At 67.6% G+C, this 18,001-nt stretch overlaps 3 protein-coding genes across 6 annotated transcripts; 1 reads left to right on the forward strand and 2 right to left on the reverse strand.

The window, feature by feature from the left end:
- Positions 1–276: 276 nt before the first annotated feature.
- Positions 277–8,004, reverse strand: LOC127465805 (transcription intermediary factor 1-beta-like). The gene is given in 20 exon segments (XM_051776329.1): positions 277–1,119; positions 1,483–1,617; positions 2,101–2,175; positions 2,253–2,352; positions 2,703–2,967; positions 2,970–3,616; positions 3,983–4,042; positions 4,293–4,537; positions 4,662–4,665; positions 4,716–4,882; positions 4,964–5,049; positions 5,177–5,291; positions 5,532–5,678; positions 5,918–6,032; positions 6,119–6,235; positions 6,706–6,869; positions 6,872–6,951; positions 6,982–7,318; positions 7,391–7,500; positions 7,691–8,004. Coding segments are annotated over 20 exon segments (3,366 nt in total). The 5' UTR covers positions 7,890–8,004; the 3' UTR covers positions 277–921.
- A 1,468-nt stretch (positions 8,005–9,472) lies between these two features.
- On the reverse strand, positions 9,473–11,893 carry ZBTB45 (zinc finger and BTB domain containing 45). Of its 4 annotated transcripts, none has more exons than XM_051776344.1 (3): positions 11,791–11,893; positions 10,370–11,559; positions 9,473–9,843 (listed from the first exon to the last, which is right to left on the reverse strand). In XM_051776344.1, the coding sequence occupies exons 2-3, from the start codon at positions 11,289–11,291 to the stop codon at positions 9,494–9,496; spliced, it is 1,272 nt and encodes a 423-aa protein (XP_051632304.1). In that variant the 5' UTR covers positions 11,292–11,559; positions 11,791–11,893; the 3' UTR covers positions 9,473–9,493. The 4 variants fall into 4 exon arrangements, with proteins under 4 accessions (XP_051632304.1, XP_051632305.1, XP_051632306.1 ...); XM_051776345.1 differs by having other exon boundaries at positions 10,370–11,703; positions 11,791–11,825; XM_051776346.1 differs by having other exon boundaries at positions 11,704–11,818.
- Positions 11,894–13,011: 1,118 nt separating this feature from the next.
- Positions 13,012–17,540, forward strand: LOC127465806 (myosin heavy chain, embryonic smooth muscle isoform-like). The gene is made up of 10 exons (XM_051776331.1): positions 13,012–13,236; positions 14,015–14,059; positions 14,241–14,402; positions 14,750–14,878; positions 15,185–15,273; positions 15,452–15,551; positions 15,728–15,924; positions 16,346–16,454; positions 16,826–16,998; positions 17,351–17,540. The coding sequence occupies exons 1-10, from the start codon at positions 13,186–13,188 to the stop codon at positions 17,538–17,540; spliced, it is 1,245 nt and encodes a 414-aa protein (XP_051632291.1). The 5' UTR covers positions 13,012–13,185.
- Positions 17,541–18,001: the final 461 nt, after the last annotated feature.

Below are 18,001 nucleotides of genomic sequence, written 5' to 3' on the forward strand. Positions count from 1 at the left end.
GGCCCCACCGACCAATCCCCGCGCACGGGGGCGGAGCTTGAGGCCCCGCCTTCTGTTGGGCGCCACCATCTCCACGGGGGGGGTGTACTGGGACCAGTTTGCCCTCTGTACTGGGCTGACCCTGGCCAGGTACCCGCTAAAGCCGCTCCCTCACTCTCCCCTCCGTAACCGGACAAAGACAGAAGAAAAAAGCAATTCAGAATGCATGAGTGGAGAGAGGAGCCGGGAGAGGTCAGTGGCTGATCACCTTCACGGGCAAAACAGACTCCAAGTGGGGAGGGTTGGTGTTAAATTTATTACTGACAGCATAAGAACCAGAGACTGACAAATAGTCTTAAGAACACCTTACCCCCACCCCTCCCAGCGGTGCAGGGGCACAGGGAACGGGGGTTACAGTCCGTTGTTGTTTCTGCTGCTCAGGGAGAGGAGTTGGAGTCCTTCCCCTCGATGGACCGTGACTCTGCCGTGGGTCCATCCCTCGGGCAGCAGCTCTTCCCAACCTGCTGTCCCGTGGGTCACTCCTCCGTGGGGTCAGTCCTTCAGGAACGAGCTGTACCCACGTGGGTCCCCCACAGGGGCTGCAAGTCCTACCCGGGAAAAACCTGCTCCAGCCTGGGCTTCCCTCTCCAGGGCCTGCAGGTCCCTGCCAGGACCCCCACGGGGTCACAGCCGGGCAGATCCTGACCCACAGGGAAGAAGGACCAGGAGCGGTTTTATAGGTCCAAGGAGCAGAACTGGGGTCCTGGAGGGGGGACCAGGACCCTGGGGAGGGCGATTGGGGTCCTGAGAGGGGGGATTGGGGTCCCAGAGAGAACAAACTGGGGTCCCAGGGGGAATTGGAAGACCCTTGGGAGGGGGATCACGACCGCGGGGAGGGGGATTGGGGTCCCAGGGAGGGTTTCAGGACCCCGGGGAGGGGGATCAGGACCCTGGAGCAGCAGAATTGGGGTCCCAGGATGCCAGGGGTGACCCCGGGTGGTCCCAGCCCCCCTGGGGAGGGGGGTCAGGCTGCAGAGAGGTCCCTGGGTGGTCCCAGAATTTCCTGTCCCCGAAGACGCGGCTCAGGCGGGTCTCGAGGAACCTCTGGACGCTCAGCAGGGACTGCAGCCCCACCTTGTCCTGGGGGGGACACAGGAGGTCAGGGGGGCTGGACACCCCCTCTGAGGCCCCAGAGACCCCCCCCAGATCCCCAGGAACACCCCCAGAGCACCCCAGACCCCTCAGAGACCCCCGCCTTGTCCTGGGGGGACATGAGGGTGAGACCCCCTAGAGACACCCCCTGACCCCCACAGGGACCCCCAGATACCCCAGAGGGACCCTCAGACCTCCCCAGGGACCCCCAAACCCCTTCAGAGACCACCCCCAGACCCTCTCAGACACCCAGAGAAACCACCAAGCCACCCCAGCCCTCCCCAGGGATGCCCAGAGGGACCCCCAGACCTCCCCCAGGGACGTTCAGGGACCCCCAGACACCCCCCAGACCTCGGTGGTCCCCTGGAGCTGCCCCAGGACCCTCCAGGCATCCCTGGCGAACTCCTCGGGGGTCCTGTAGGGGGGGCTCAGCTTCTCCTGCAGCTTCGCCCTCATCAGGGTCAGGTCCAGGGCGGGACCCCCCTCCTGTGGCCACCAAACGGTGTCAGGGGCTACCAAACCGTGACTGGGGCCACTAAATCCCTGCTTGGGCCTTCAAATGTGCCCTGGGGCTACCAAACCACTGCTTGGGCCACCAAACCCCTCCCGTGAGCATCAAACTCCACAAGGGTCACCACACCCCAGGAGCCCCTGAGGTGTTCACGGTGGTCCCCATGGCTCAGTAGCCCCCCCTGTAGCCCCTGAGGTGTTCACGGTGGTCCCCATGGCTCAGTAGCCCCCGAGGTGTTCATGGTGGTCCCCATGGCTCAGTAGCCCCCCCGTAGCCCCTGAGGTGTTCATGGTGGTCCCCATGGCTCAGTAGCCCCCGAGGTGTTCACGGTGGTCCCCATGGCTCAGTAGCCCCCGAGGTGTTCACGGTGGTCCCCATGGCTCAGTAGCCCCCGAGGTGTTCAGGGTGGTCCCCATGGCTCAGTAGCCCCCCAGCCCCCCCCGGTAGCCCCCACTCACCGCGAGGCCGCGCGGGCGCTGCAGGGCCCTGCAGGGCTCGTGGCACAGCAGCTCCAGCAGCACCAGCTCACACCTCTGGGGGGGGAGAAAGAGGGCAGCCCTGGATCCCCCGGGATCCCTTGGGATCCCCCCGAGTCCCCCCCAGGACTCACCTGCTGGTCCAGGGGGCTCAGCCGGGCGGGGGTTCCCTGGCCCGAGGGGGCCTCGGAGGGCGGGGGGAGCTCCTGGCACAGCGAACACGTCCAGTCGGAGCTGTGGAACGGGGAGCCAGTGGGAACGGGAGATCCCAGGAGGTTTGGGGCCAGCAACGGGATTCCCACAAGGATCAGGGAAGGGGAAAGAAGACCCCGCGATGTTTGGGCTCAGTGGGGGATTCCCAGAGGGGTCGGGGGCAGGAGATCCCCCAAGTTTTGGGGTTGTCGGAGGGATTCCCGGAGGGATCACGGATGGGGAATGGACGTTCCACGAGGTTTGGAGTCAGTGGGACGATTCCCACAGGGACCAGGGAGGAGGGGACCAGGGAGGAGGTGACGAGGGGCAGTGGATCCCAGGGAGGTGCCTCTGGATCCCCGTGGATCCCAGCAGCTCCCCGGGTGCCGTACCTGGGCACGTCGAGCAGGGCGGGCAGGTGGCAGTGCAGGTGGAAGCAGCGCTGGCACCGGTCACACATCACCACGGCCCCGGCGCGGCCGCACACCCGGCAGCTCCACCCCACGGGGACACCCTCCCTGGGGACACCCTCCCTGGGGACACCCTCTGTGGGGACACCCCCGGGGACTCCCCCCACGGCGGGAGGGGGCAGCAGCCCCACGGGCTTGGTGTCCCCGGGGTCCCCGATGGCCAATTCCTGAGGCTCCTCCTGGGGGGGAGGGAAGGAAAAGGTGAGAGGGGGTGTGGGGGGGACAGAAGGGGGACATGGGAAGGGGACATGGGGAGGGAACACGGGGAGGAGGGACAAGGGGACGTGAGTAGGGGATGCGGGGACATGGAGGTGGACACTGGAGAGCAATGGGGACACGGGGGGGGAACATGGGGAGGGGCAGGGGGACAGGTGGGTACACAGGGAGGGGCAGGATATTGGGGCAGAAGGGGGACACAGGGAGGGGGACATGGGACACTGGGGTGGCACAGGTGACACTGCAGAAGGACAGGTGACAATGAAGTGGCACAGGTGACCCCGGGGGTCCGGGGCACACTCACCTTGATGGGGATGCTTCCCTGCGGCCGCGTGCCCTGCGGTGTCCCCTGGAGTGTCCCCTGGGGTGTCCCCTGGGCTGTCCCCTGGAGTGTCCCCTGCGCTGTCCCCTGGAGTGTCCCCTGGGCTGTCCCCTGGGCTGTGCCCCCCTGCTCGATGACGATGACGCTGAACTGCCCGGCCGAGGGCCCCGGCAGGACGCGGAAGGCGGGCAGGGGCAGCGCCGGGTCCAGCGCCAGGCCCAGCTCCAGCCGCTCCAGAGACACCCGTGGCACCTTGAGGGGGCGTGGGGGGGGGCCCTGGCACCCTCGGGGACGCCTCCTGGGGGGAGAGGGGGGGGTCAGCACCAGGGGAACCCCCCCAGGGGACAAATCCTGGGAGTTTGGGGGGGGGCTGGAAGCATCTGGGCCTTTTGGGATGGGGGAACAAGGGACGGGGGGGACCCTGGGGAGAGGGGAACAAGGTCTGGGAGAGTTGGGGACAGGGGAAGTCCAGAGGGATGTTGGGGACATGATGACAAGGGCCAGGGGGGTCCTGGGTCCTCGCCAACCCCTGGCCCAGGGGACGAGATGGGGGGACCCTCATGACCAAGGGCCAGGGACCTCAAAGGGGGTGACAAGGATGGGACAAGGGGGACAGGTGGCCCTGGACAAAGGTGACAAGGGGGTCCCTGCCCCCCCCAGTTACCGTTTAATGAGCAGCTTCTTAACGAACTTCTCCTCCCGGGGGGAATTCCCAGGTTTCCTCCTGGATAATGGGGGGGGTGGGGGTCAGGGGGGCTCCAGGAGCCCCCAAAGCCACCAAATGTCACCAGGGAGGGGGTGACAAGAGACAGGAGGGACTGGGGGGGGTGGCAATGGACAGGAGGGTCCCAGGGGAGGTGACAAGGGAGAGGAGAGACCAGGAGGGTGACAATGGACAGGAGGGACTGGGCAGAGGTGACAAGTGACAGGGGCGTCCCAGGGGACGTGACAAAGGACAGGGTGTCCCCCCTCACCTGTCCCCTCCTGTGACGGTGTTTTCGGGGGGCCCGGTGGCTGCTGGGAAATCCCACGTCAGGGAATTCCTGGACCCCCCAGTCCGTGTCCCCTTCCCCTGTGCCCCCTCCGTGTCACCCCCCGTGTCCCCAACCTCTGTCACTCCACTCATGTCCCCCCCATGTCCCCACCCCCTCGTATCCCGTGTTCCCCCCACCGTGTCCCCCCATGTCCCTCCCCGCCATGTCACCCCCGTGCCCCCAAACTGTGCCCCCCAACCCATGTCCCCCATGTTCCCCTCTCCCCATATCGCCCCATGTCCCCCCTCCCCCTGCCCCCCTAATGTTCCCCCATCCCCTGTGCCCTCCATGTCCCCCCCACATCCTCACCCAGCTTGGGGGTCTCCGGCGGCGGCTCCAGGTGTGGGGGGGACAAGTCAGGACATTCCAAGCCCTCGATCCCAGAGGGAAACTGAGGCGGGAGGGGGGGGGCCCAGAGCCTCCCGCCCAATTGGGGGGGACCCCCAGGGGGCCTCCTGTGCCCCCCCTCCAGCCCTGTTCTGGGGGGGCTGAAAGAGCAGCCTGGGGGTCACCTGCCCGTTGCTCACCACCTGGGGGGGGCAGGGGGTTATTTGGGGTGGGGTGGGGCTGCCAGGGGGGTCCCCAAAACACCTCCCGGACCCCCCAAGTACCTGTGGGGACGGGGGGGGATCTCGGGGCCTCATGGCAGGGGGGGGGCTCCCGGGGCGGGGCAGGGGCCACTCCGAGATGATGGTGCCTGGGAGGGAGGGGAGGGGTGTCAGGGGGGGTGGGGACACCAGAGATCCCCTGACACCCCCCTTGTCACCCCCCTGGTCCCTCCTGTCCCTTGTCACCCCCTGTCCCCCTCCCCGGTGTCCCCGCACCGAAGTTCTCGGCGCTCTTGGTCCAGGCGGGAAGATCCCACTGGAATTTCAGCTCCCCCGGGGGCTCCTCACGCTCCACCGGGACACGGAGGCTCCGCTGGATCTGGGAATGGATCTGGAAGGACAGGGGAAGGGCACAGGTCACAGGGACACCCTGGGGACTCGTGGGACAGTGCAGGGACACCCCAGGGACACGTGAGGGGTCTGAGGGTGGGGTTGGGGGGCTTTGGCCCCTCCCCAGCACAGCCCAGTGGGGGTGTCACTGCCCACTCCTCTGTCACACCAACAGGTCGCCCAATGGTCCCCAAGTGTCCCCAGGTGCCCCTGGGGGGCTCCGGGGGGGGCTCAGCCTCACCAGTCTGTGGGAGAGCAGCAGGGCAGTGCCCCAGGAGGTGCCCATGGCCCGGGACACGAAGCACATGACGAGCTCGTGGTGCTTCTGCAGCTCCGACAGCGCCCGGAGCCGCCGCTCCAGCTCCTCCTGCCACGCCTCCGTCACCTTCTGGGGGGACACCGGGGTCACACGGGGCACGGGGACACTGAGGGGACACCAGGGGACACTGAGGGGACACCAGGGGACAGCAGGGACAGGGAGGGGACATGGAGGGGACAGTCCTGGCCTCAGGGGACAGAAGGGGACAGTGCCACCCTCACCTGGGGAGGCGAGGACAGGGAAGGGACAGGGAGGGGACAGTGCCAGGCCCAGGAGGGGACGGGGGGGGGACACAGTGCCACCCTCACCTGGGCCTCCCCCAGCAGGACCTTGCCGCGCTTGTTGAGCTCCCTCATGACCTGCAGGATGGCCATTTTCACCTCCACCTGCAGCCGCTGCTGCGCCTCCGAGCCCTGGCGCTGCCTGGGAACAACGGGAACGCCGGGATGGGACACGGGGGGACACGGGGGGGACACGGGGGGGACACGGGGGACATGGGGGACACGCACAGGCCGCGCAGGTGCCGCTGGCAGTCCCGCAGCGAGGCCAGTTTGGAGCTGAGGCAGCGGGACACGTCCAGCAGCAGAGACTGCTGCTCACCGGCCGCCTCGGGAACGCTCTGGGAACTGGGAACGCGCCCGGGGCATGGAGGGACAAGGGAGGGAAACGGGGGGACAGAACAGGGAGAAAGGGGAAAACGAGGAAAAAGGGGATGAACGGAAAAAGGGGAAAAAGGAAAAAGGGAAAAAAGGAAAAAGGGAAAAAAGGAAAAAGGGAAAAAAGGAAAAAGGGAAAAAAGGCGGGAAGCAGGAAAAAAAAAGAGAGAAAAAAAAACCAACCTAAGTTTCCTGTTATCTCAAAAACCAGTAATAACATCCTAAAATCTATTAGAAAATCTCTAATTAATAATTAACCTGCAGACCATCTCTACCTCTTCTTCAGCAACTAATTAACGTAATTAATTAACTAATCCCCTTTCCAGGGGCCTGAGCAGCTGCCCTTTCAGTCCATTACTCCCATTTCCATTCCCTCTTTGCCCCAAATCCCTGTTTTTAACATGCTTGATTAACATGCAAATGAGCACTAAGGAACTCACCGGTGGCCCTGGTGGGCGCTGAGCTGGCACAGGCGGCACATGAGGGTGGAACAGGTGGAACAGAACCGATCCCGGGGCTCCTCCGGGTGCTCTGGGCACGGCCCCAGGGCGGGATCGGCACCGGGACGGGGCAGGGCTGAGCCTGTGGGGATGGACTGGGATGGGGCTGAGCCTGTGGGGATGGACTGGGATGGACTGGGATGGACTGGGATGGGGCTGAGCCTGTGGGAATGGACTGGGATGGGGCTGAGCCTGCGGGAATGGACTGGGATGGACTGGGATGGGAATGTCCCGGAGAGCAGCTCCGCCTGCACAAATGACACAGGAATGGGACTGGGAGTGGACTGGGAACGGCACTGGGAATGGGAACGGCACCAGGATAGCACTGGGAATGGGAGCGGGACCCTGAGATGAGCCTGCCCGCAGGTGTCACACAGGGACAGGGGGTGTGACAGTGACACTGAGGTGACAGGGACTCACCGATGTCCCTGACGGAGTGGCCCCGGGTGTACCTGACCCTGAGATGGGCCTGCACGCAGGTGTCACACAGGGGCTCGGCGCAGTCATCGCAGAACCTCGTGGCCGCCGCGTTGTCCTCGCAGCTGCTGCAGCTCTGGGGACAAGGGACAGGCTGGGCCACCTCCCCCCCGGTAATTAGCGCTAATTAACGCTAACGAGGCTCTACCTGGCGGGGCTCAGGCCCTGCGGTGGCTCCAGCCCCACTGTCCTGCAGGAAGAAGTTGTCCAGGATGTCCCCCAGGGGACACTGGTAGTGGCACACGGGGCACTCGAACTCTGTGGGGACAGCGGGGGGACGAGGTCAGGGGGGACGGGGGGGGCAGAGGGGGTACCAGGTCACCCCACACCCCCCTCTGTGGCGGCTCGTTAGTGGGGCAGGGTCCCCCATTGCTCCCAGTGTCCCCTAGTGCTCCCAGTCCCCCCCAGTGCTCCCAGTGCCTCCCAGCTCCCCCAGTCCCCCCCTCACCCGCTCCATCTCCGCCGAGGCAGGTTCCGCACACCGAGTGCAAGCAGGGCAGGAGCCGCGGGTCCCGCTGGGGGCTCAGGCGCTCCCGGCAGCGCCCGCAGTGCTCCAGCAGCTCCAGGTGCCCCAAGGGCTCCGCTCTCGGGCCCTTCCCGGCCCCTTCCGGGCCCGTCCTGGCCGCCGCCGCCTCAGGGCCCGACATGGTGGCCCGGTGTCCCCTCAGTCCCCTCACGGCTTCCGCTCCCGCCCCCCCCGCTTCGGCCAATCACCGCCAGCTGAGCCTGATGGACAGAGAAGGGTCCAATGAAAGGGGGAGAGGGGCGAGAGATTGACGGGGTGAGGGGCCAATAGGAGAGGAGCAGGCGGGAGAGAAAGGGCGGGAAGGAGAACGCGCAAATCAGCGGCGGAAGCGCCACGGGGAGGGCGGGGATTGTAGAGACGTGACGCTTGGCCAATCGGCTTCCGGGCTCGGCGAAGAGGAGGGGCGGAGGCGATGATTGACAGGTCGGGGAACCAATGCGCTGCAGGGCCGGGGAAGGACTGGGAATACTGGGAGCACTGGACGGTACTGGGAGCACTGAGATTACTGGGGGAGCTTTACTGGGACTGCGGGGGGTACTGGGGGCGTTACTGGGAGGGCCCCGCATGACACTGGGACCAGAGGCTGAGGGGCCCTGAGCACTGGTGGCCCTGGGACAGTGTCCCCTCTTTGTGTCCCAGTGTCCCCCGTTATGTCCCCCAGTAACTCCAGTATCCCTCCAAGTCCCCTCCTGTCCTCCCCCATGTCCCCTCTGGTGTCCCCCAGTGTCCCCCCCATTCTCCCAAGTCCCCTCCCATTTCCCCAGGTCCCCCCACGTGTCCCCAGTGTCCCCCCCATGCCCCCCCATGCCCAGAATCCCCCCTCTCTCCCCAGTGTCCTCCCGTGTTCATTGTCACCCCCAGAGGCCACCAAGACCATTTGAGCCACCCCCCACTGGCCACTGTTTGGGGGGCAGGAGCCACCTGGGGGGAGGGGACAAGGGGCGGACCCCGTGTCTGTCCGTGTGTCCATCCCTGTGTCCATCCGCGTGTCCATCCATGTGTCCATCCCTGTGTCCATCCAAGGCCGGGGTGGGGGCACAGTGACGGAGCCAGGGAATGGTTTGGTGGGGGAAAGGACATTCCACAGACACTTCCAGGATGGAGCAGCCACAGCTTTTCTGGGAATTCCATGCCAGCCCCTCCCTGCCCTCACAGGGAGGGATTTCTCCCCAGAATCCCACCCAAGTGTCCCCTTTTCCAGCTGGAAGCCATTCCCTGTGTCCTGGCACTCCACACCTTGTCCAAAGTCCTTCTCCAGCTCTTGGAGCCTATTCAGGCCCTGGAAGGGTGTCCCCAGATCCTTCCCTTCTCCAAGTGGGACACCTCCACTCTCTCCAGCCCCTGGAGCATCTCCTCTGGCCTCAGGGCGCGGCCCATCCATCCAATCCCTGTCTCTCCAGCCCAGTTCCAGGATTTCCTTGGGATCCACCTCAGGTGCTTTGCACAAGTCCAGGTTGATGATGCCATCACCACCCGAAGAGCCCTTGAGCTCCACCGAGGCCATCCCCAACCAGCTCCTGGTGTCACACCTGCCCACCTTCCAGGAGGATTTGCTCCGTGCTCCCGCCGGGTGTTCCCGATTCCCCTGTTCCGTTCCCTTCCTCCTGTCCCTGGGAACGTCCCCGTGGCTCAGCTTCCTCCAGGCTTCACCTCAGACAGGCCCGGAGCCCCAAAATCCGCCTCTGAGGAACTCGGGGGGCAGAGCCCCCCCCCCCCGGTGCCCCCTCACGCCGTGTGAGCGGGGCCGGCGCCCGTGGCGTCAGTCCCCGGCCACGCGGCCATCCCGGCGTCCGGCGGCCCCGGCGGCGGCGCCGGCGGGGGCCCGGGGTGAGAGGCGGCGGCGTGGCGCTCCAGGAGGGTGCGGTGGGAGAAGCCCTTGGTGCAGAGGCGGCACTGGAAGCGCTCGGGGCGGTGGGTGCGCATGTGCACGTTGAGGGAGCTCTTCTGGGTGAAGCGCTTGCAGCAGACGCCGCACTGGAAGGCGCGGACGCCCGTGTGGGTCACCATGTGCTTCAGCAGGTAGTCCCGCAGGGAGAAGGAGCGCCAGCAGATGGAGCACTGGTGGGGCTTCTCACCTGCGGAGACACAAACGGGGGGCGACACGGGTCAATGCGGGGCAGGGCCGCGTGAGTGACCACGGGTCAGCGAGCCAACGTGGGTCAGCGAGCCAACATGGGTCAGCGAGCCAACGTGGGTCAGCGAGCCAACATGGGTCAGCGAGCCAACATGGGTCAGCACGGCTTAGCATGGGTCAGCAGGGCTTAGCATGGGTCAGCGAGCCAACATGGGTCAGCACGGCTTAGCATGGGTCAGCATGGCTTAGCATGGGTCAATGAACCAACATGGGTCAGCACGGCTTAGCATGGGTCAGCATGGCTTAGCATGGGTCAGCGAGCCAACATGGGTCAGCGAGCCAACATGGGTCAGCACAGGCCAACGTGGGTCAGCACAGGCCAACGTGGGTCAAGAGCAATGCAGGTCCACAAGTCAACCACAGATCACCGTGAGCCAACGCGGATCCTCCCAGGGCACACCCCCCCTGCCCTGCCCTCCCTGCCCCCGTTGTGTCCCCCCACGTCCCCGTGGTCCCCCCTTGCTCACCCGAGTGGATGAACATGTGCTTGGTGTAGTTCTTGCGGGAGCTGAAGCTCTTCTGGCAGTGCCCGCACTGGTAGGGGGGCTGGGGGCCGCGCAGGGGCCCCACTGGGGGCACCGTGGGCACTGGGGGGGCTCCCCCTGCCTCCGTCCCACCCTCGTAGGGTGGCGGCAATGCCGGGGGCGCCCCGAACCCAAACCCGTCCCCGCACGGTGCCTCCCGCCCGCGCTCGGCCCCGAACGCGGCGCCGCCGTCGTCGCCGGCCCAGGGCGCCAGGAACGTGTCCGGGAATGCCTCGGGGGCGCCGAAAAACGGTGGGTCTGGAGCCGGGAAAGCCGGGAGGGCCGCGCCGGGCGGGACAACGCCCTCCTGGGCACCGCCGTCCTCATCTTCCTCTTCCCCCTCCGCCTCCTCCTCCTCCTTGAGCGCCGGCGCGAGGCGCAGCGGCTGCCGCTGCTTCCGGCTGTGGCCGCTCGGCAGCGGCTCCGAGAAGTTGTCCAGCTCCGCCGGCGGCCCCGGCGGCAGCTTCTGGGCCGGGGGCATCACGGCGGGGCCGCGGCTCTGCGAGATGATCTGGGTGCACTCGTCGATGACCGTCTTGATCTGCAGCACCGAGGCGGCGGTGAGGATGTGCAGCGCCTCCGACTGTGCCACCACGAGGCTGCCGCTGTACAGGAACTCCACCAGCTGCCGCACGGCCGCCGAGGGCACCACGGGCGGCACCTCGATGGCCGAGTGGCCCAGCAGCAGCTTGTCGTGGAAGAAGGGGCTGCCCGCGGCCAGCACGCAGCGGTGGGCGCGCAGCGAGGCCTCGCGGATGCGCACGGTGACGTCGCAGAACTGCCCCGCCACCCGCTGCCCGTTGAGCGTCTCCAGCAGCGAGCGGCTGAAGTTCTGCAGGTGGATGTAGTGAACGGCCTCCGGCATCGCCGCGGGCACGCCGGGGGACGCTGGGGGCACAGGGGGACGGGGGGGACAGGGGGACACCTGGGGGCACAGGGGGACACTGGGGACACCGGGGTGGAGGGATGGAGGGGACACAGGGATGGAGGACTGGAGAGGATGTCAGAGACACGGGGATGGAGGGGACACAGGGATGGAGGAAGGGAGAGGATGTCGGAGACACGGGGATGGAGGGGACAGTGGGGACACAGGGACAGTGGGGACACGGTGACAGTGACGAGGCCGGCGGTACCTGGGGAAGGAGACACAGGGGTTGGGGACATTTTCCAGGGGGTCACCGAGGGCTGGGGACACCCCGTGTGACGTCACCGGGTGCCGCGGACAGCGCCGATGACGTCACGGGGCGGCCGGGAGCACCGCGCGCGATGTCACCGACCTGTCGCGACACGAAAGCCTTCCAGAACCCTCCAGGACCCCCCAGAAGCTCCCCAGAACCCCCCAAACCGGCTCCTTCCCCGCTCACCGCACTCCCGCCGCCGTCGCTCTCTGACGTCACTTCTGCCTGGCAGACCGGAAATGAATGCGGATCACAGAGAGGGGGCGGGAGCGGCCGCGGGGCGGGAGCGGCGCCCCCTGGCGGGCCGGAGGATTCCGCGGCATCCACTTGGCCCATGTCAATCCATGTTGACCCATGTTGGCCCATGTCAATGGATAGTGACCCATGTTGGCCCATGTCAATCCATGTTGACCCATGTTGGCCCATGTCAATGGATAGTGACCCATGTTGGCCCGTGTCAATCCATGTTGACCCATGTTGGCCCATGTCAATCCGTGCTGTTCCATGTGGACCCATGTTGGCCCCCGTGACTCTGCTCCGCTCCGTGTTGACCCGTGTAGGCCGACCTGAGTCCATTTGTGTCACCCCGTGTCACCCCGTGTCATCCCATGTCACCGATGTCCCTTGTGTTGTTCCCACTGGGGACACCCCCTGTGTGACCCCCCACGACCCCCTTGCCCCCCCGGCCCCTCCCCTGTGTCACTCACGTGGTGTCACCGTCCCTTCCCCTCCCCGTGACGTCACCCCCACACCGTGACGTCACCGCTTCTCCCACCCCTGGGCGAGGGCGGGAGGTGACACCCAAATTCCGGGGTGCCCTGAAACCTGTGTCCCCTCGGGCGGGGGTGACACCCAGGGGTGGCACCCGAATTCCAGGGCGCCCTGAGACACCCGAGTCCCCCGGGTGGAGACAGGAGGAGACACCGGGGGCGACACCCGAATCCTGGGGTGTCCTGGGACACCCAGGGGTGACACCCGAATCCTGGGGTGTCCTGGGACACCCGAGTCCCGCAGACAAAGGCAGAGGTGACACCCCGAGGTGCCACCCAACCCCGGGGTGCCCCGAGCCCCCCGTGTCCCCCGGGGTGAGGGCAGAGGTGACACCCTGGGGTGCCCCCCGAGGCCCCGGTGCCCCCCGGGCAGGGCGGGGGTGGCCCGGGAGCCGCTGGAGCCGAAGGGCCCCGCCCGGGCGATGCCCGGGGGGGCGGGCGGGGTCGGGGAGGGGGAGGGCGGGCTCTGTGTCCCCGTGTCCCCCCCGTGGGACCGGCCCGGGGGCAGCGCGGAGGTGCCACTCGCGGGTCCGTCCGTGCCCGCGGCGGGGGCGGCACCGGCAGAGCCCGGACCGGGACAGGTGAGGGGGGACAGGGAGGCAGGGACCCCCCCGGGTGGGCGGGGGACCCCAAAAACTGGCGGCTGGGAACCCCCAGGGTGGGCAGGGGGTCCCCAGGGGGCCGGACCTTCCCCACCTGCCCCCCCCAAAGCTGTCGGGGGGTCCCCGCCCGGGGCTGCGGCCGCTTTGGGGGGGCTGTGGTGTTATTGTAGGGTCTCCCGGGGTCTCTGTTGTTCCAGAGCCTTCCCCCCATGGTGGACACGGGGGACAGGGGGCGGCGCAGCCCCCCCCGGCTGGCACAGGTGAGTGGGGGGGACTCCCGAGGGGTGTGGAGGGGGGGCGGGGAAAGGGGGGCACCCCCAGGGGATGGGGGGACGACCCCCAGTTAATGAGGGGGGGACACAGGGATGGGGGGGAACACAGGGATGGGCTGTGAGGACCCCCCCCGGTTGATGGGGGGGATACAGGGATGGGGGACCCCCAGAGTACGGGGTGGGACCCCCGGCTGGGGGGATACAGGGATGGGAGGGGGGACCCCGCGGTGATGGGGGACCCCCTGGTAGCCGGGGGAGCCCCGAGCCCAATTTGGGGGTCCCAGGGGGTGGAGGAGGGGGGGATTCCGGGCATTTGGGGTCGCCCCGCCCTGTCCCCCCCCCCTTGGCCGGAGCCCCCCCGCCCCCCTCGGGGCCCCCCTGGCCCCCCGCCAGCCCCGGGCTGGAATTGGGACACGGGGCGGGGACAGCGACAAGGGGCCCTCGGCGCCCCTCCCCCACCCCGTGGGAACCGGCCCATCCCCCCCGAACCCCCCTGGACCCCCCTGGGACCTCCCCGGGAGTGACCCCCCGCCCCCACCCCTTGCAAGGTTTGGGGTCCTGCCCACCCTGGGAGGGACCCCCGGGGGTCCTGGGACCCCCAAAATCCCTGGGACCCCCAAAATCCCTGGGACCCCCCGACTCGTGGACCCCCCAGATTTTGGGACTCCCTGGACTCTGGGGGTTCCTGGATTCCTGGGACCCCTCCTGGACTTTGGGCCCCCCCAGATTTTGGTTCCTGCCCCCCAAATGTCCCCCCCTCTCCCAGCACCGGCGGGACCTGGAGGAGGAGCTGCGGGACCTCAGCAACCAGGTGGGCGGGGCTTGGGGCTGTCAATCACATCGGTGGGAGGGGCTGGGGACTGTCCATCACCCTGGTGGGTGGAGCAATGATCTGTCAATCACCCTGGGGGCGGGACAAGGGGCTGCCCATCACCCAGATGGGGGCGTGGCCTGTCCCATGTCAGCTGTCAATCACGGCCTTCCCCAATCAGGTGGCGGCGCTGGGGCGGAGCCTGGCGGCAGAGAGAGGGCGTGGCCTGGTGGAGGGCGGGGCCCTGCGTGCGCTGGAGATCGCTGTGGGTGGGGCCCAGGCCCGGATGGGCGGGGCCTGCAGGGCCAGGGACCGGGCCAATGAGAGACTGCGGCTGCAGCAGGTGGGCAGGGCCAGGGAAGGGGCGGGGTCGGATGGGGCGGGGCCTATGACAGGTGTGGCTGTGGGTGGGGCTAAAGAGGCGTGGTCTGAGGGGTGGCTGGTGAAATGGGGTGGGACTTAGAAAAGCAGGTGGTGCTTTATGGGATGTGGGTGTGGTCATGGGAGGGTCCTAAGGGGGTGGAGCCTCTGGTGGGGGTGTGGCTGAATTTGGGTTAAATCGGGGTGGTCTGAGGGGGCGTGGCCTGGGAGGGGGAGGAGCCTCTGAGAGGGTGGAGGTCTGGCTGAGGTGGGGCTAAAGGGGGCGTGGTCGAGGGGTGTGGCCTGTCCCTGAACCGGCCCCGTTTGCAGGAGGCGGGGCAGCTGCTGTGGGCGGAGCTCCAGGCTGCCCGTGCTGCCCGTGTGGGGGCGGAGCTTCGGGCGCAGGAGGCGGAGTCGCAGTGCCGGGAACGGGGGGAGGAGCTTCAGCGGCTGCGAGAGGTGGGCGGGGCCAAGGGAAAGGGCGGGGCTAATGATAAATGGGCAGGGCTAAAGCACAAAGGGGCCGGGCTAAAGGGCAGGGGGGTGTGGCTAAGGTCCAATGGGTGGGGCTGAGGACCAGTGGGTGGGGTTAAGGACTGATGGGTGGGGCTAAGGACCAATGGGTGGGGTTAAGGACTGATGGGTGGGGCTAAGGACCAGTGGGCAGGGCTGAGGAACAATGGGCGGGGCTGGATCAGCCTATGGGTGGGGCTGGGGTGGTGGGCGTGTCCCCGGTGGGCGTGTCCATGCCAGCCCCGCCCCCAGGCCGTGGAGGAGGCCCGGCAGTGCCGGCGCCAGGCGGAGCAGGAGCGGGACCAAGCGGCCGCTCAGGTGGGACACGGCCCCCGGCACAGGTGAGTGAGGACACGCCCCTCCCCGGACACGCCCCTTCCTGGACACGCCCACTGCGTGTCCCCTACAGCCCCTCCACGTGTCCCCTGTAGTCCCAGGTGTCCCTCTACCCCGTATTCCCCCATATCCCCCATCCATCCCCTATACCCTCCCACGCCCCCCCATATGTCCCCCCCATAGTCCCCCCCCCGCTGACCCCGAGGGGCTGCAGGCGGCGCTGGAGGAGCTGCGGGAGCACAACCGGGGGCTGCGGGACCACCTGGGACAGCGGCTGGGACAGGTGGGCACCTGTGGGGCACCTGTGGGGCACCTGTGGGCACCTGTGGGCACCTGTGGGGACTTGGGAGGGACATGAGGGGATATGGGGATGTGGGATGTGGGATATGGGGTATGTGGGTGCTGAGCTCACCTGAGGGTGCCGTGGTCTCACCCGTGGGTGTTGTCTCACCTGCCCAGGTGCAGGAGCTGCGTGAGGCGCTGTCCCTGGCGGGGCAGCGGGCGCGGGAGGCCCAGGGTGCCCAGGCCCGGCTGGCGCGGGAGCAGCGGGAGCTGCAGGAGCGGCTCCTGCGCCCCCCGGGGCCCCCCACGCCCCCCGAGAGCACCCTGAGGAGCCGCTGCCTCCACCTGCAGGAGCTGCTGCGCAGGGAGGAAGGGTGAGGGGGGCCTGGGGGGGATTGGGTGGTGCCCACATGGCCTCAGGATGCCCCCAAAGTGGGTTTGGGCAGCCCCAGGGCGGTCTTGGGTGGCCTCAGGTGGCCCCAGGTGGTCCAGGGTGACCCCAAAGTGGGTTTGGGTGGTCCTGGGTGGTCCCAGGGGGGCTCAGGGGGGTCCCAGTCTGGCTTGAGGTCACCTCGAAGTGGGTTTGGGTGGCCCCAGGGTGGCCCGAGGTGGTCGCCAGACGGTCCCAGGGGGGTCCCCAGATGGTCTCAGGGTGAGTGTCACTGGCTGTGGGTCACTCTGGAGGTGACACGGGGTGACACTGGGTGTCCCGGTGGCCCCCGGGGTGTGGGTGGCCCTGTCCCGGGTGCCATGGGGTGCCACTGGGTGACATTTGGTGTCCCTGTGTCCCCCCAGGACCCGGCTGTCCCTGTCGCGGGCCGCGCGTGTCACCGGCCGGCGCCTGCGGGCTCTGGTGGCCGAGGTGGAGGAGCAGCGGCTGCGGGGGGAGAGATACCGGCTGCAGGTGGGGGCACCTGTCACCTGTGTCACCCCGTGTCACCCCTGTCACCCTGTGACCCCACAGCTTCTGTGCCCACCCACGTCCTCCCTGTTCCCGAGTGTCCCCAGCTGTCCCCGTGTCCCCAGTGTCCCCGTGTCCTGTCCCCCCGTGCCCCCAGGTCCTGTGTCACCGTGTCCCCATGCCCCAATGCCAAATGCCATCACATCCCCTTGTCCCCACAGCCCATGTCCCCAGACTCCGTGTCCCCACATCCCAATGTCCCCAGTGTCCCCACCATCCCCATGACCCCACTCTCCCCAGTGTCCCCAATGTGCACAATGTCCCCGGTGTCCCCGGTGTCCCCAATGTCCCCAGCGGTGTCCCCGTGTCCCCAGGCCCGTGCCAGCGAGGTGGCCGCGGGGCTGGTGGCGGCGCAGGTGGCGGCGGTGGCGGCGGGCACGGCGCGGGCGCTGGCCCAGGGCCACGTCCTGCGCCGGCAGCTCGACCACGTCGGCGATGGCACCGCGGCCACGGCGCGGAGCGTGGCCGTGCTCAGGGCCCGGCTCAGGTGGGGACACCTCCGGACACCCACAGACCCCTACAGACCCCTAGAGACACCCGGGGGCACCTATAGACACCATACACACCCATGGGCACGGGGGGGGGGGGCTTACAGACCCTATGGACACTTTGGGGGGTCTATGGGATTATGGGGGGGGTTTATCGGGGGTTATGGGATGGTGGGAGGGGTCTATGGGGTTATGGGGGGGTCTCAGGGGCTATGGGGTGTTGGGGTGCTCCATAGGGGGTTATGGGGGCTCTATGGGGGTTATGGGATATTGGGGGGGCCCGGGGGGGATGTTCTGGGATGTCGGGGGGGTCTCCAGGACGGGGGGGTGTCACTCCCCCCCTCCTCCCAGGTGCGACCCCCTGACCGTGTCCCGCACGGTGCGGCGGATGCTGCGGGGGGGCGACAGCGGCGACAGCGGCGACAGCGGCGACAGCGACACCCCCCCCGCCACCCCCGGCACCCCCCCGCACAGCCCCGTGCCCTGGGGGGGGCTCGGACCCGCCCCCAGCGCTGCGGGAGCCCCTCGAACCCCCCCTTGAGACCCCCCTTGAATGCCCCCTCGAAACCCCTCCCCTCGAATCCCCCCGTGAACCTCCCCATTAAACCCGTCCCTGGAATCCCCCCTTGACCCCCCTTGACCCCCCCTTTGACCCCCCTCAAGGGGACCCCAAAAGCTGCTCCAGAGCCTCCCCCCTTGATTTTTTTGAGGGGGGGGGACCCCAAATTCATTAAAGTGCCTTCATGGGGGTCTCGGTCCTGAGTGGGGGTCGTGAGGGAGGGGGGGTTGAAATAACCCAAAAACCGAGGAGGGGGAGGAGGGGGAACCCCAAGATCTTCTTTAGACCAATCGGGGGGTGTTAAATCCTCCCCCACACCAGCTGGGGGGACGTCAAAGCCCTCTTTACTCAATTGGAGGCGCTAAAAAACCCCCAAAACCCCCCAGAACTCGCCAAAATCCCCCAAAAGCTCCCAACTCCCCCAAACCTCGCGGGAGGGGCGT

The sequence above is a fragment of the Manacus candei genome, unplaced genomic scaffold, assembly GCF_025592945.1.
Source record: "Manacus candei isolate 608988 ecotype Guabito, Panama unplaced genomic scaffold, ASM2559294v1 h1tg000497l, whole genome shotgun sequence".
Taxonomy (NCBI): domain Eukaryota; kingdom Metazoa; phylum Chordata; class Aves; order Passeriformes; family Pipridae; genus Manacus; species Manacus candei.